The sequence below is a fragment of the Danio aesculapii genome, chromosome 7, assembly GCF_903798145.1.
Source record: "Danio aesculapii chromosome 7, fDanAes4.1, whole genome shotgun sequence".
In the NCBI taxonomy this organism is placed as follows: Eukaryota; Metazoa; Chordata; class Actinopteri; order Cypriniformes; family Danionidae; genus Danio; species Danio aesculapii.
Window position 1 is genome coordinate 31,597,046 of NC_079441.1, and position 15,377 is coordinate 31,612,422.

General features: G+C 34.8%; 1 protein-coding gene across 1 annotated transcript in view; it reads right to left on the reverse strand.

Annotated features, from left to right (window-relative positions):
• Positions 1-15,107, reverse strand: part of cd81a (CD81 molecule a) — a 43,163-nt gene extending 28,056 nt beyond the window's left edge. The window contains exons 1-2 of the mRNA XM_056461631.1: positions 14,924-15,107; positions 4,162-4,276 (exon numbers count right to left, since the gene is read on the reverse strand). Of these exons, the coding sequence (XP_056317606.1) occupies positions 4,162-4,276; positions 14,924-14,989 (181 nt within the window). The 5' untranslated portion in view covers positions 14,990-15,107. The remainder of the gene's footprint in view (positions 1-4,161; positions 4,277-14,923) is intronic.
• Positions 15,108-15,377: the final 270 nt, after the last annotated feature.

The following is a 15,377-nucleotide window of genomic DNA, read 5'->3' on the forward strand; positions in this document are numbered from 1 at the left end:
TTATGACGCTATAAAGGTATTGAAACTGATACTGTTGCTATTTTTAGATTCCGCACTATACCATATTACCGTATTATCATCCAAGCCTAGTGTGTGAGATGGACCAGAACATTTAAAATGAAAGTCTACAAGGCTTTTAGCAACCAATGGAAGCTCAAAGGTGTTTTACAGCCAGTGTGAAACTTCACTAAGGCCAAATGGTTCAACGTTTCAAAAACAACCTTCAGATGAATGTTTAACTTTTGGCTTTTTCTTAGTTAAGAATTACACCAGCTTATTCTTTGATTTTCATTATGGTATATCAGGTGTTGTTATTCCAATGTTTCACATGTTAGCATTCTCATTAAGTGAGATAAAGAAAACTTGTTTTTAATAAAAAAATCCACCTCTTCTGGCAGCTAGTACAAAAAGAAAATCACTAAAAAAATAGTTAATATTAGAGTCATTAACTCCTGAAAATGCATTGATACAGTACACACTATACATACAATTTTGAATAAATGGATAGATCATACAGTATATTAAGCAAATACGCCCAGATTTTTCACGAATTGTATTTTTTTTTTTTTAAAGGGATGAAATATTAAAGCATATGTAAGATATGAGAAAGTTATTTCCAAGATTAAGGTCATGCTGTAAACTTATCGTTATTAATTTATCTGTTTGAGAGATTTTGTGTGTCCTGGTTTCTAAATGAATGTTTCTTTCTTAAAAAAAAATTGAAAAAACAAATAATAATAATAATAAAAATCATTTTAGAAACACACAAACACACACACACACACACGCACACACACACACACACACACACACACACACACACACACACACACACACACACACTGAAGATCTGCTGAAATGTTTCTGACAGCTATATTGACCTCTAATAGGCAACACCAAGCCTATGACAAAAAAAAAAAAGTGTCCTATTTATGGGTGCATCTTGTGACATCATGTTTCACTTTTGCTTTATTTAGATGTCTTTGGTCTGTGTTGCGATCATATTTCAAACCACAAAACAACTCCTAGAAACTGTGGAGTGAAACACACATTTTCGTTTAGGCAACCCATTCAGCTGTGTTAACAGTACTGTTTAAACTATATATTCACATATTCACGCAAGACATATGCTCACATAAACACACAGTTATTCACATCTGTAACCAGCACTAAATGTTCAGGAAATACTTAACATGACTCACTGGGACTTCACATTTTCCAAACCCTAAGCAGGGCCACACAAATGAAACTCCTCCAGTTTGCACACAGAGCTGCAAATGTGTCTCCAAGAGGACATAACAGAGATAATATTCGGCATTCCAGAAGAAAGTGTGTGTTGAGTGTGTTTATGATGTGTATGTTGAGGTTTAGGGGATGGAGAAAGGGGCACAGAAAAGGAAAACATACAGTCCAAACCCCTGTAATTGTGGCTCTTTAAAGACTTTTTCCTGTTTCCATTAGTTAACAAACATGCTGAAAATCCTAAGCTTTACTTTTGGATGAGTGTGTGCCACGTGTTTTCCATCATGCAGGCAAAGTGATCAAGCTGAAGAAAAAAAAAAAACTCGGCAAATACCTTAAAGAGAAATGGTTTAGAGAGAAGAAAAGGGAAAAAGAACAGTGTTCTTACAAAAAGTCAGGGACATTTCTTTTCAGCCTGAGAAAACAGACACCTGTACTCAAACATATCACAGTTCCCCTATATCACAAGACAAAACACACAGCTTGCTCTGAAGATTAAACAGCTAAGTGATTTTTTAAAGCATTTTAAAGAAAAAAAAACTTTGAAAAAGACTTCTTTATTTCCTCACCGGTGTTTCTTTATTCTTATAATGTTATGTTACTACAGTATATCGCTATGTACTGCATTCTGAGTCTGAAAATATTTTAAATGATCAATTACTTATAAGAATTAATAAAACATTTTTTATATTAAATTTTTTCCTTAAACGTTTGATAGAAATACTACTTGGTAGAATTATTTTTTAAAAATATATGTAAGCTATATAGAGTATGTATAGGAACGTTCAGACACACTTTGTCTGAAAAACAAAGACCTAGAATAGGATGATTTGTAAACAATAACAATACTACAGTAAATACAATGTATACATATTATATTCATTATTATTTAAATAAAAGTATATTCATATTATATTCATTACTTATTATACCATTGATATTATCTAAAGAATTTACCCCCTTGTTGACCTCTGTGCCTAAACAGGCACAAGGCCTTCCTGAATAAACAAACAGCTTATAACAGTCAGCACCAGAAACAGCCCAATTGTGCGTCTGTTAGAGTCCTTGACTCTAACCTCTGACCTCACAAATGCCCATGTCAACCAACCAGTTTCTAATGATTTGTATTTAAAATATATATATACTGTTTTTTTTTTCAACCACTGGAAAGAATTGTATTGTAATTGTACTGTTGAAAAAACAGACTAGTATAAACTAAAGCTCATCATGTGTGATTAGGTGTCTAAAAAGCTTGTAACAAAGTTGATCTACTTTTTGTTATGTGATTAAGTCAATTTCCCTCACAGGTGTAATTTCGAATTCATTTCAGTGTGCAGCACTGCTGGGCTCACCAATCTGCATTGCAGTTTCCGGTAAACTATTTTAAAAAGCACAAAAGGCATTACTTGGCTCTAAGAGAAGCATCTGTGTTTATTGCAGTCTGTCTGTTCATGAATGGAAAGCATTTCACTAGTTATATACCAAAATTAATTATTATTATATAGCTTTTGACTATAGTCTGGCCAATTCAGGCACATTTTGCTATTCTAGCATGATTTTTGGTCATCCTGAAGTGTGGCCTGTTATCTGAGGTTTAGCGTTTTTTTTAACCAAACCATTTTTTTTAGTCAAAACAGAAGCTGACACAGACCAAACACAGCACTGGAGAAGTGCAAACTAAACACCATAGCTTTTTGGACAATCGTTTGGGCACTCTAAAACCATTCTAGCCAAAATCTTTCCCAGATTACACAAAATGTCAAAATATCAGACGATGTCCGTTTTCGTTTAGTTTTCTTTTTAACAGAAACACTTTTACATGTAGCATTTAATTGCAAAGTGCATGTTAAACAAAACAAATACAATATCAGGGTATATACAGGAATCAGAGAGTAAAATTCAATACCTTTTAAGACATTTTTTTAAGACTCTTTCCATACATTTTAAGACCTCATCGCCACTTTAGGTCTGAACCAGTAACATTGGCAGCATTTTAAATATATTCACTAAATACTGATTGTAAGAAACTAATCCTAAACTAAAACATTATTAGTATACTTTATAAAAATGTTAATCCAGAAGGTGTCGCCTATAGAACAGCAGAAATAATGATGCTGCCTAGTTAATGCAGTAAACAAAGCAGTGTGATATCAAATATAGCAGGATTTTACTACATACACTACACAGCATCCCAAAATTTCATACTTTAGCATACAAATATAATTACTATAACTATAACTGTATTATCAAACATGATGAAAATGTAATACCTTGTAAGAGCTTTTTTGACTTTTTAAGGGCCTTACATTTCTCTAAATTGATTTATCAACCTTTAATACTTTTTAAGACCCAGTGGACACCCTTAATATACTCCTATTCAGGCCCCTCTACAATCCTCTTTGAATGTTGAGACTGGAAAATTACAGTCAGATAGCTATGAATGTTAGCTTCCTACATCTTTGCCACTGCTCCATCAGACATATTAATATCCAGAGCAACAGCAAAATGGTGTCATGTTGTATCTGCAAACTCTGTTGTGGTTGTTATTGTTTTTGAGGTAGGCTTACCAAAAAATGTCACTGTAATAGAAATCAATGCATATATTCTTAAAAAGAAAGAGTGTCACAGGACATACAAATTAGACTGGAACAATTGCAAAGCACAGTGAGGACAGTCAATCATTTGCATCAAATGCCAACAGGATATACAAATAATTGGATTTGGATTGACAGTCTGAGCTTTAGATCATCCTAAAGAAATGATTCACACTGGGCATTGTTGAAGTCAAGCCACTTTGTGCGACCACATAAAGTGATTGGATTTCAGGCTGGGTTAAGAGACTGAGGAATGAGAGACGGAAAAACAGACTAAAGGGGGGAAAATGAATAATAAAGGGAAAGAGAGAAAGGGATTTCTTACTGATGTAGAAAGTGCTGGGTGGTTCTGATCCCTCAAACTTCAAGTCCAGAAGACTGCTCGTTTTAGTGTCATGACGGAGCCAGAGAGAAACCCCCAAGATTACACAACCAGCCAGCTAAAAACAACACAAGGAGGAAGAGAAAATGCTTGAGTTTACACCAGTTTCGGCACTCTGTTATTAAACACACAAACGAAACCATTAAGACTTTTTTGCAAACTTTATTGAGGCCTTATTAACAAGCTTTTACATGTGTAGATACACCTTTCTTTTTTAACTCGACTCTTAAATTGGAGCATGGACGCATTTCGTCCATCTCCTTTGGGTTGTTCTCTTGTAGTCTGCTTATTTTCCATTCAACAAAGAAAAGAGAGACACATTCTGTGCGGCGGGGGGAGGGAAGGATCTTGTTACAGACCCCATCTAGAGGCCCACAGTGCTGAGGGTTAAGAATATCAAAACATCACTGTACGACACAGCAGCATGGTTCAGCCCGCTTTCTCCTCACATGGCTCACAGTGATGCGCATTCAGTTGAGAGAGGCCCATAAACACATGGCATATTCACGAGAGAGGGTGCTCACAGACTCTTGCGGCCAGGGGGAGGGAGAGATAGAAAATGGGGGAAAAGGAAAGAGGGCGTAGGCAGTCGAGAAGACCATTTAAAGTGGCGCTACAATATGTGGTATTGTATGCGCGAGGGATAAGAAGCGGGAAAGTTGAGGGTGGGGGAGGGAGAGTCTGCGTGACAGGCACCAGAGGTTTGTTTGGCTTTGTTTATATTGCTTTATTTACAGCAAAAATCGCTGTCAAATCAGACAAGATCTGGGCCCTACGAGAGCAGCTGGATCTCGTCAGGAATGCGTAGGCTCTGTGGAGGAATGCGGCTTGCAGATAAAAAAAGACCGCCAAGAACCTGGTGGGTGCCGTTAAAAGCAATAAGATCCGGCAACACCATACGCATGAGGGGGGGGGGGGGGGGGGGGGGTGTAACGGGAACGCGCGAGAGACCATTAGGGGGAATGCTGGGAAGGGCAGAAAGCACAGCTCTGGCGGTGAAAACAATAGACTTGTACTTTCCTCCCTTTCTGTCTCTTTGTTCTGCTACCTTTTTCCAATCAAGGATTCATCGCTCACACCGGTGGTACATCTGCAAACAGCTGCATCGCCGAAGTTTTTCACCGCAGGTCAAACCAAACGCATCTGTTGGTGCACCACACCTCCGAAAAAAACAAAGCACTGGACACTTTCTCTTCTCTCTAAATGTTTTTCCCACCATTACTCTTTCACACCTGTTGATGTAAAATGAAACCGTAGCCTCTCGTCTGCAAAGTTAAGACAACAGCTTTGGAGAATTTGCTAAATGAAGCTGAGACAACTACCTGAAACTTAATAAGCTGAAATGAAAGCTTAATAGCAATAAAATAAAATATCAAACTAACAAAAATCACAACAAGATTACTAAATGTAAACTATTATTTAAGTAAAACTCTAAAAGCAAAACAAAACTCTTATTTAAAATATTAATAAATATATTATTGGCTAATTGGTGACATTTTATTTTACACACTTGTATACTAACATGCTGAATAAAGTACGAAGAGCTTGATCCACAAACAATATATGAACAAGAAACTTTTTGCTTTCTTTCCAACTAAACACAAGGGACACAACTCTTTTCCAGAGAGGGTAAAAGTGTGAGAGAAAGAGTTCCTTCCATTTCTCTTTCTGTCTATCCTACTCTATCCAAAGGCCAGATAGGCCCATTCCAGAGCTCCAACAGCCTGCTGCTTAGCAACTGAGTAAACAGTGGGGCAGCCAAAGGGAGAGGTTCATGGAGAAGCTCTGTCACTTTAAGCAACTCTGGCTTCCATGGAATCCACATTACATTCACTTATAATGAGTTGGGGAATATCTGAGTAAACAGAGATTCCCCTAAACACAGGATTTTCCCGTTGACCAGAGGTGCCAGGGGGAGTTTTAACCTGAATAAGCCATAATTCTTGTGGAGCGATCTCCCTTCTCAGTTTCCATACTTAACTGAATTTATGCAGGTAAAAGCAGGATATGGCATTTATTTTGTGTAGAGCTAAACATAAGGATTAATTTAATAATAATCTATTTGTCATAAAGGATAGTTAGCCATTTTACAAGCTATTACAGGCAATAATATTGCAATCCATGCTATAATGTGTTTAAATAAAAGCGGAGTTTGCTCATAAAAACGTTTACTGATTGAATTACAACTTTTTGTCCTTTTATTGTAAATTTTAAAACATCAAATGGACAGAAAAGCATGAATCCATGACTACTCATTACAGTATACAGGTTAAATACACAAGCACAAAAACAAAACAACAAACTATTAAGCAGAGTGCAAATAAATAACCAGGACTAAGTGGACATGAAATGGAAAATGTGATGACCTTTTGTTCCCTATTGTGAAATGTGTCCAATGGAAATAGCTTTTTGAAAAAAAAAAAATGCTGTGTGGACCTTGAGTTGTTGTTTGACAGCTGCTGAAATTCATGCATGTACTGGAGGGGAATTAATCATACTCATATTTCTATTGGACAACCTTACTGGCCAGGCCTTAAACTGGTGGACACGTCATCAGAGAAGAGCCATCAGATAAATGTCACGACAGGAAACAAAAGATCATATCTGACTGAGTCGGCATGAAGTGGAAACTGCAAAGTGTGACTGACAACTAGCAGATTACTAATTTTAAGCAAACGCAAAAAAGCATAAGAAAAAATATGGTCAGTGTGCAAATACACATTTATATATTTAGAAGACGAGATCTATTTATGTAAAGTGACTTTGCATTCATGGTAAACATTCTACTAGTTTATGAAGCAAACCTAAGACTTTGGTGTTGCTCTACTTTAAGTTCTCCTCTGAGGAAAGCATCTTCAAACATGTACAATAGCCTACTGATGACCTTCTAGATGTATACTGTTAACCTTTACTGTAGATTATGTGGTAAATAACTGTAAAACAGCCAGTGTTTTGCTGTAATAAAAGAAAACAGTATTTTACTGTAAAAGGAGCAGGATTTGCATGAAATTGTGTAGTGCAAAAAATAAATTACAGTAATTAACTTTTTGTAGCCATTACAGGTAGTAACTGTGATAATAAATGGTAAATTACTGTTCAACCATTACTGTCCCATCTACTCTGATGCTTTTATTGTGCTATATATAGAATAGTGCATTTAGCTTTATGCAGAAAACAATGATTTAGACATTGACACACACATACACAGGATCTAAACACAAAATTGAGAAAAAAGTTTTCAGAATATGTTGGTCTTTTAAGGGAGCCAGGTGTATGATTTGTGTACTTCTGAGTGGTCCATTCTCTGTTTAGCAGTTCAGAGGCAGAGTCTGATGTTTTAAGCCATAAATAAGAATCTGCAATGAGTAAGTAAAATGTGTTCAAATGTTTTTGAGGGTTTGTAAGTCTGTGTATTAAGTTATATTGTTGTCGTCTTGAACTGTGTAGTTGAAGGCTACATTGTTAGCTAGTTAGCCTCTCCTCATATAACTTCTTACATTACTCTCTTTTAAGTATATTTATTCATAGGATATTGCCTATTTCTATAATGTACAGATGCTATAAGCAAAGAAGCAGATTTTATACCCAAAAACCAATCTTAACTTCCAATCTTCTCAGGTAGGTAGCTAACGTGCACAAAAATCATTACAGGAATTCACAAACCTCCTCTATCAGGTCCCAGGTTGTAAATTTGTTGCTAAGTATTTTTTTGTTGTTGCTAAGTATTTGTTGAGAAGTATTTTCACAGTGTTTCCAACTGTGAATTCATATGGACAATAGAAACATTTGTTTTCTTGAACTTTTTAAAGTAAATAATTATAAAGATATGATCCTTTGGACTCTCTGTGTTGCCGACTTTATTTTTGTTTTTACAATTATTTTAAACTTTTTTATTGAGAATTGATGTGTGTGCCTGTTTTTTTGACAAACATATTTCTAGCCATATCTACAGAATGTATGTGTGTGTGTGTGTGTGTTCTTTTGACATGCTATTTTTTTTAATTATTTGAAACTTTATACTTAAACTTTTTAACTTAATAGTTTTTTTTTTTTTTTTTGGTTCTTTTTATGTTTTTAAATCTTATATTATTTTAACCTTGTAAATCAGGTAATCAAGTACATCAAGTAATGCCACATTAAAGCTTTTGCAAAGGTAAGTATTATACTGTATATGATCGACATACATTTAAAGGCAAAATTTAAAAAATCAGCACTTAAACAGCACTGCCATACATTTTTTGCAGAGGCTCAATGAAGTTGACTGGAAATCATCAAATGAAGCAAGTAAAAGTGGTACTTGTAGAATAAAGGCTTTCTTAAATAAATGCAGAAATCAGGTTATTTGTTTTGTTTTTATTACTACAGGTTTGGAACAACATGAGGCTCAGTGCTACACGATTTTTTCTTTTTTGCTTTGGATGGAGTTTGTTAATTAATTAATTTATATTGGATATGTGATTGTGATAAATGTTGGCAGTTGCATAAATGTAGTCAAACTCATTTCCTGGAGGGCTGCAGCCAGCAGAGTTTAGTTCCCACTCTGTATCAACATTACCTCTAGATTTCTAACAAGCCTCAATTAGTTTGATCAAATGTGTTTAATTAGAGTTAACGCTAAACTGTGCAGACCTGTGGCCCTCTGTTACTGTATATGTCAGATGATATTATATGTTTGACACCTGTGCTATATACACTGCATGTGTTGTTTATTAAAGCTTTTTGTTTCATTGTAAATAGAAAATGTATTAATATCTACTGATTTGTTTAATTTTGTCATACATTTTCTGTTGTATATTTGTTTGCTGCCAAAACAATAAAATACATTTGTCTGAAAAATGTATATGCTTTCTAATTTAATAACACTTAAGAATACTGATTAATTTTAGTAGCACTACAATAACTATATATAACATACTATTAATGTGTGTGCAGTATAATGCTGTGAGTTGTAATACTATACAGTAATTAACTGTAAGCAGTTTCCAGTTAGTTACCGCTACTGCTCTATTACAGTAATTAACTGACAACACTGTTACCAGCTACACAGTGTTGCCAGTATTCTACAGTAAAACGTCTGGTAAGGTCTAACAGTGTACTGTATGTTGTTTTGTTGGTTTAAAATAGTTGACATAAAATATTATTTAAATGTATCAGCAGTAGCTTTGTATTTGTGTTGGGTAGGGGAAATAAAAAATACACAATAACAAAATAATTGTATCCACATTAATGTCTTACTTCAGTTCTTATGCTTTAAATATTTGCAGCCTGGTTAGCACTGTTTTTTTATTTTACCCAAGCGTGCCTTTTTTGCACAGCAAAGCATCAATATTTGGAGAATTGCTTTCCTGATGAGGAAGGAAGTCTGGCTCTGACTGAAAGTATAATGGAGGACAGTTAAACGTTTTCAAGAATTCATGCACAAACATAATTATTCACATTTTTGAAATGGCTTTTTTCTTTGCCTAAGCAGTTATAATAAGAATATGCTATTATTTAAAAAAAATGTGATGTGATTTACATGTAATGTTTAACCAGAAACAGTGAGTCAATGCAAATTAGAACATAAATGTGCAAAGACTTAAGTACAGTTTTTATGTTATGGATCATCACTGTATTCACATTATTTGAATAAAAACACACAGAAAGAGAAAAACTTTAAAACATTAAAACTTTAACATTAATTATTCATTATTAGTTGTCATACATTCCACAACATTTTTTTTATTTGAATACATTATTTTAAGCCCCACATCCAAAAAAATACAATAAATAATAACTTTAAGCTGTGTAGAAGTGTCTTGAAAAACATCTAGTAAAATATTATTTATTGTCATCAAGGCAAGGATAAAATAAATTAGTTAGGAAAAATTAGTTATTAAAACTATTTGTTTTAGAAATGTGTTGAAAAAAATCTCTCCATTAAACAGAAATTGGGGGAAAAAATAAACGGGGACTAATAATTCTGACTTCAACATATATATATATATATATATATATATATATATATATATATATATATATATAGACACACAAATGTGTATGAATATATATAAATATTAGGGATATTCCGATCAGGATTTTTACAGCCGACACATAGTACCAATTCTTCGTCATTGTGATCAGCCGATACAAAGTTCCGATTCTGATGCTTCACCTTGCAGAGGTGCACCTTCTCGCCTTACCTAAGAGAATAAATTAATGATGTTGCATATCTGTAATGGTCAGAAGCAACTTTACAAATAATAGATAAAACAGACAGAAAAAATGGTCAGAAAAGTTACTGACAATGCAATTTGGAAACATTGCTCACATGTTGTAGTGCTGTGGATGTATACCCGAGTTGTAAACTCCTAAACAAACACTTGCGACCGGTTCATGAGATCGACCAGATGAAATGTGATTGAGATCGAAGTCATGAAATGTGATTATCGGCAGATACCAATCTTCAGCCAATCAATCGAAGCATATATATATATATATATATATATATATATATATATATATATATTAGGTTTAAGTTTTTTCCAAAGTTTTTCTATTGTTTAGATGGATGGTAGCTTCATAACGTCAACAACCGATTTTTAGCTAATTTAAATTAAATTTTAACAATATTAAAATGATGCAAAAACTGATCAAATGTGTGCCAACTTGCATAAAATGACTATAGATAAAAGACAAAACAAAACTCTTATTCAATATATTAATAAATATAATACTGGATAATTAGTGATATTTGGTTTTATACACTTAAACATTTTATATACTAACGTACTGGAAAATGTACGAAATGCTTGACCCACAAACAATATTTGAACAAGAAACTTTGATGCTATTAAGGGCTTTTATCTGCTCAGTAAATAAAAGCACCCAAGTGCATGCATGTCAATAAAAACATAATTAGAGACAAGTTGAGCAACTAACATAAAATAGATCTTGTTTTAAAATCAGCACAAATGTACTTGAAATGTGAAGTGCCTATTTCACAGTGCAGAAACTTTGGGTAAAGAAGTATGTACAAAGCTATGTAATTAAGGTTCATAAGACACCAGAATTTCTCTGATCAGCTTATATATATATATATATATATATATATATATATATATATATATATATATATATATATATATATATATATATATATATATATATATATATATATATATATATATATATATATGTGCGTGTGTTTTGTTTGCCATAAATTTTATTTTTAAAAGAATACTCAACATATGAAGTCATTGATGATTCATTTTCCCCTATGTAAATGGGTTGCCAAGGGAACACAAGCAAAGATCAATGCCCTGGGTTGAGTATATTAAAAGCTGTTTGGATCATGTTGCTTAATATTTCCTGAAATATAGCATCTACAGTACCTGACCGCACACACACGCACACCTGTTCTTATATCCCAATGGGGACTTTCATAGATGCCATGATGGTTCTACTTTAACCAAATGTTCTATCCCCGTACCCTATCTCTACCCCTAAACCCAACCCTCACAAGACACAATCTGGAATTTTACATTTTCAAAATACTTCATTCTGTGTGATTTATAAGCATGTTTACCTCAGTTTTGGTCTCCATGGTGACACAAGTCCCCATGAGCACATGCAATCAGGTCCCCAAGTATACACACACAAACACTACTCCCTATCTCTTCCACTGTTTTCAGCCTGTTTAAGAGTCTAGGAATCAGAGCCCCTTCTCAAACCTCTCCCTTCAGTTGCCAACAGTCTGGTGCTGCTTCTATTTTTGACCCATGATGACCCAGTGTGAGGTGGTTGTAGAATGCCTGGCATGTCAAAGCACGAAGCTTAGAAGTAAGTGGCAGGCCTATACCTTCTGTCAATCCCCCCCACACCCATTCTCCATTAACCACAGCCTACTGTCAAACTCATCCTATGGCTTGGCAATGGACTCTTAGATCTAACACCTTCTATATAGATACTTTTCCACCGCCATCTGTATGGGTCAGTCCTCAAAGCAAAATTCCTCAAAATAATGGTGCTGTTTTACCATGTTCACTCACACATGAGGGGTCTCGCCACCTGTTGGGCCTGTAGAAAAATCAGCATGTGTGTTAAAGCCATTAGCCGGTGGGAAAATATGCTCCCGTTTTATGGTTGGTGCTGGTTTCGAGTTTCACCACAAGTTGCTTAATGGATTTAGATTCTCAATCTGGTTAAAGGCCCAATCATACCAATAACAATAACCAGAAAGCTATAAAACACTAACTCTGCATCAACAGCACTGTTATCAGTACATATATCATTTTAAAAGCTCTTTAAAGTCTAATGTTTTATGAATTACCAGTTGGAAAAAGGCTTTCTGAAAGTGGTTTCAATTACGTAATACTATAATGTGTCATATCACCACTAGTTGTGGTGTGGCCTTTGCAATTACAATAATTGCAAAAGGATAGTTCTCCCAAAATTGTCAAATGTGTCATGATTTACTCACTTGAAATCAAACCTGTTTAAGTTTCTTTTTTCTGCGTGACACAAAATAAGATATTTCGAAGAATCTTGAAAGCTGGTAGTCATTGACATCCATAGTATTGTTTTCATCCATTTTTAATTATGGATGACAGTGGCCACCATTCAAAACATCTTCTTTTGTGTTCACCATAAAGAGTAGGGCTGGGTGATAAATCCAAAAGTAATCGAAATTTACATCAATCTAATTTTCCAGGTCAATTTTTTCAATTACTTTCCCTACCATGTGTGGAGTCACGTGACCCCGCTTTGTTAAGGCTAATTGCTCCTTATTATGTTATGATTTAAACTTATTATATTATTCTGATATTATACTTCCGCAAAGCACACGTGCACGGTCCAGTGCAGCCTTTGTATAACCGCAAACCTCTCAAAAAATGGAACTACTGGTTAGGTAGCGGTGACAAGGGTGGGCAACGCGGAAAGCCGCGTTTTAGGCAATATGTTTTAATTTTGGTTGTTCAGCATTGATGTTCAATAAATAATCATAGATAGATAGATCGTGTGTGTTTCCTTCAGTTATTTTAAAATCAAGTAATCAAAAAAATTATTCAAAAATCTCTCACTTGTAATATTCGAGTATATTTACTGTACAAAACCTGTCAGTGAACTATGAGGGCAAAAAAATTATTAATAAAGTCCCTTTAAGGCAAGTAATTACTCGGCGACCAGCTTTGAATGCCTCTTGGGCAGTATACATGTGCATTTTGTTTGAATGGGGAACATCAAATTCTCCAAAACTACTTTTGCCAAGCTTACGATTACATTTCATTTTACGAATGACCAATAAAATTAAACAACAACTGTCTATTTAGTTTTATTTCTAAATGCTCGCACAATCACACAAAAATTCAGTCTGGTCCGAGCCTCTCCCCTGGGGAATTGTCATTCTATAGCAATCGCTGATTATTGGCTCCTGTACTAGAAGGCGGGCTTTATTCACCATATAGCAATCGCTGATTGGCTCCTGCACTAGAAGGCGGGGCTTCATTCACCATATTGACGTTACACTTTTCCCCATTCAAAAGTGTACGAATGACATGTCTTGTGTTTTCTATAGTCTTTGTGGTAATAAATAACCATTCATTAATCATAATAGAGTTAAAAATGTTAAATTAAACGAGATTTTGATTTTAGGCCAAATCGCCCAGCCCTAATAAAGCGAAACGTATAGTGGTTTGGAACCACTTGAGTAAATGGTGAGTAAATTTTAATTTCTAGGTGAATTTCCTGCTTTTCTATTGTGTTAATAGAACTAAACTCTGACACTGTATTGTCTTATTAATCATAATGACACTTTAAAAAAAAAATAAGAAAACTTTAGTTTTTACACCCTCTTGAATAATGATCAGTGCCGTTATGCAATGTTTATCTGAATTATTATCAGAGACTATGTGCAAACTAAGACTTGATTCTAAGGTTAAGGATTCTCTTGACCTACAATTTCAATTGTCTTCATATATATTTTTTATTTTACAGTTATAATTTCATAGTTTTCTTTCTTTTTTTTATCTAGGCCTTTTATTAGAGTTTAAGTTCCTAAAAGGAAATGAGCATTTACTTTTTCCTTTTTTTGCAAATTAAGAAATGAATAGGCAGCATGACTAGTGTGAGTGTGACTATTACTCACTGATTTGATGGGTTGTGACTACCAAAAGGATCTGGTCGGGTGGAATGTTTTATTGCCATTCACTTTTCCAGTTTCTTTTCCAAACTACAGCGAGTGGGAGGGACCACACAGACACCGCCAATTTTATTTCTGCGTTTTTTTGACAATTTCGTTGTCGCAGTGTCAAATTAACATTAGAAAGTACAAATCAACCCTTTATATTGTAAAAAAACACGAGACTATCCTTAGACTGTAGTTTTAATAAACGGGAGCAGTGATGGAGTTTAGCTAGAGCTTCTCCGCCCTGTCCGTTATTTTCACAGGTCGAAAAAAGACTCATGTAGTAACACTTTAACTGCTAATGTTTTATCTTAGCGTCTAATAACATAGTTACTTCTAAATAAAATTCCGTATTAACAACAATACTTTTTCGATGAATTAGACAAACTAGAAGTTATAGGTTCATCTTTGTTTACCGTGATTAAAATGAGCAGCGCGGTTTAAATTCCTGTGCTGAACATGAAGGATAAACAATCTTCCTGATACATAAAACCAATGGCGGTTTCTCAGGCCCGTCGCCCGCAATGAATGACCACTCACCCAGAAGATGAAATTGAAGAAGAAGAGCAAGTATTTGATGCATTTTGTGCAGCCGTCCACGCCCATGGTGTCGGTTTCTAGAGGATGTTTTAAAGCCGATTGATGAAGAAGTGTCTGGATGAAGCCGTCGTTACGCAGTGCTCACGCAGACTGAGCTCCAATCTCCGAGTGTGAGTCGCTGCTTGCTTGGATTCAGCCGACGTAAAAACGGGCAACACCCAGTTTCCTCCCCCTTTTACAGTCCCCTTAAACACGGCCGAACAACAGCAGAAACCACTGACTGCAAATGATGTATTAGTAACTAAAATACGCTTGATTACAGACTCATGTCATAAATCAGTAAATAAGAAATACTTATGCTAAATTTCAAGGTTCTTCCTGATAAATTATTTTTGTAGACTATTGTTCGATCTTTCGCAGTATGTACAATACCTTGTCGGTCGCACAGCCATTG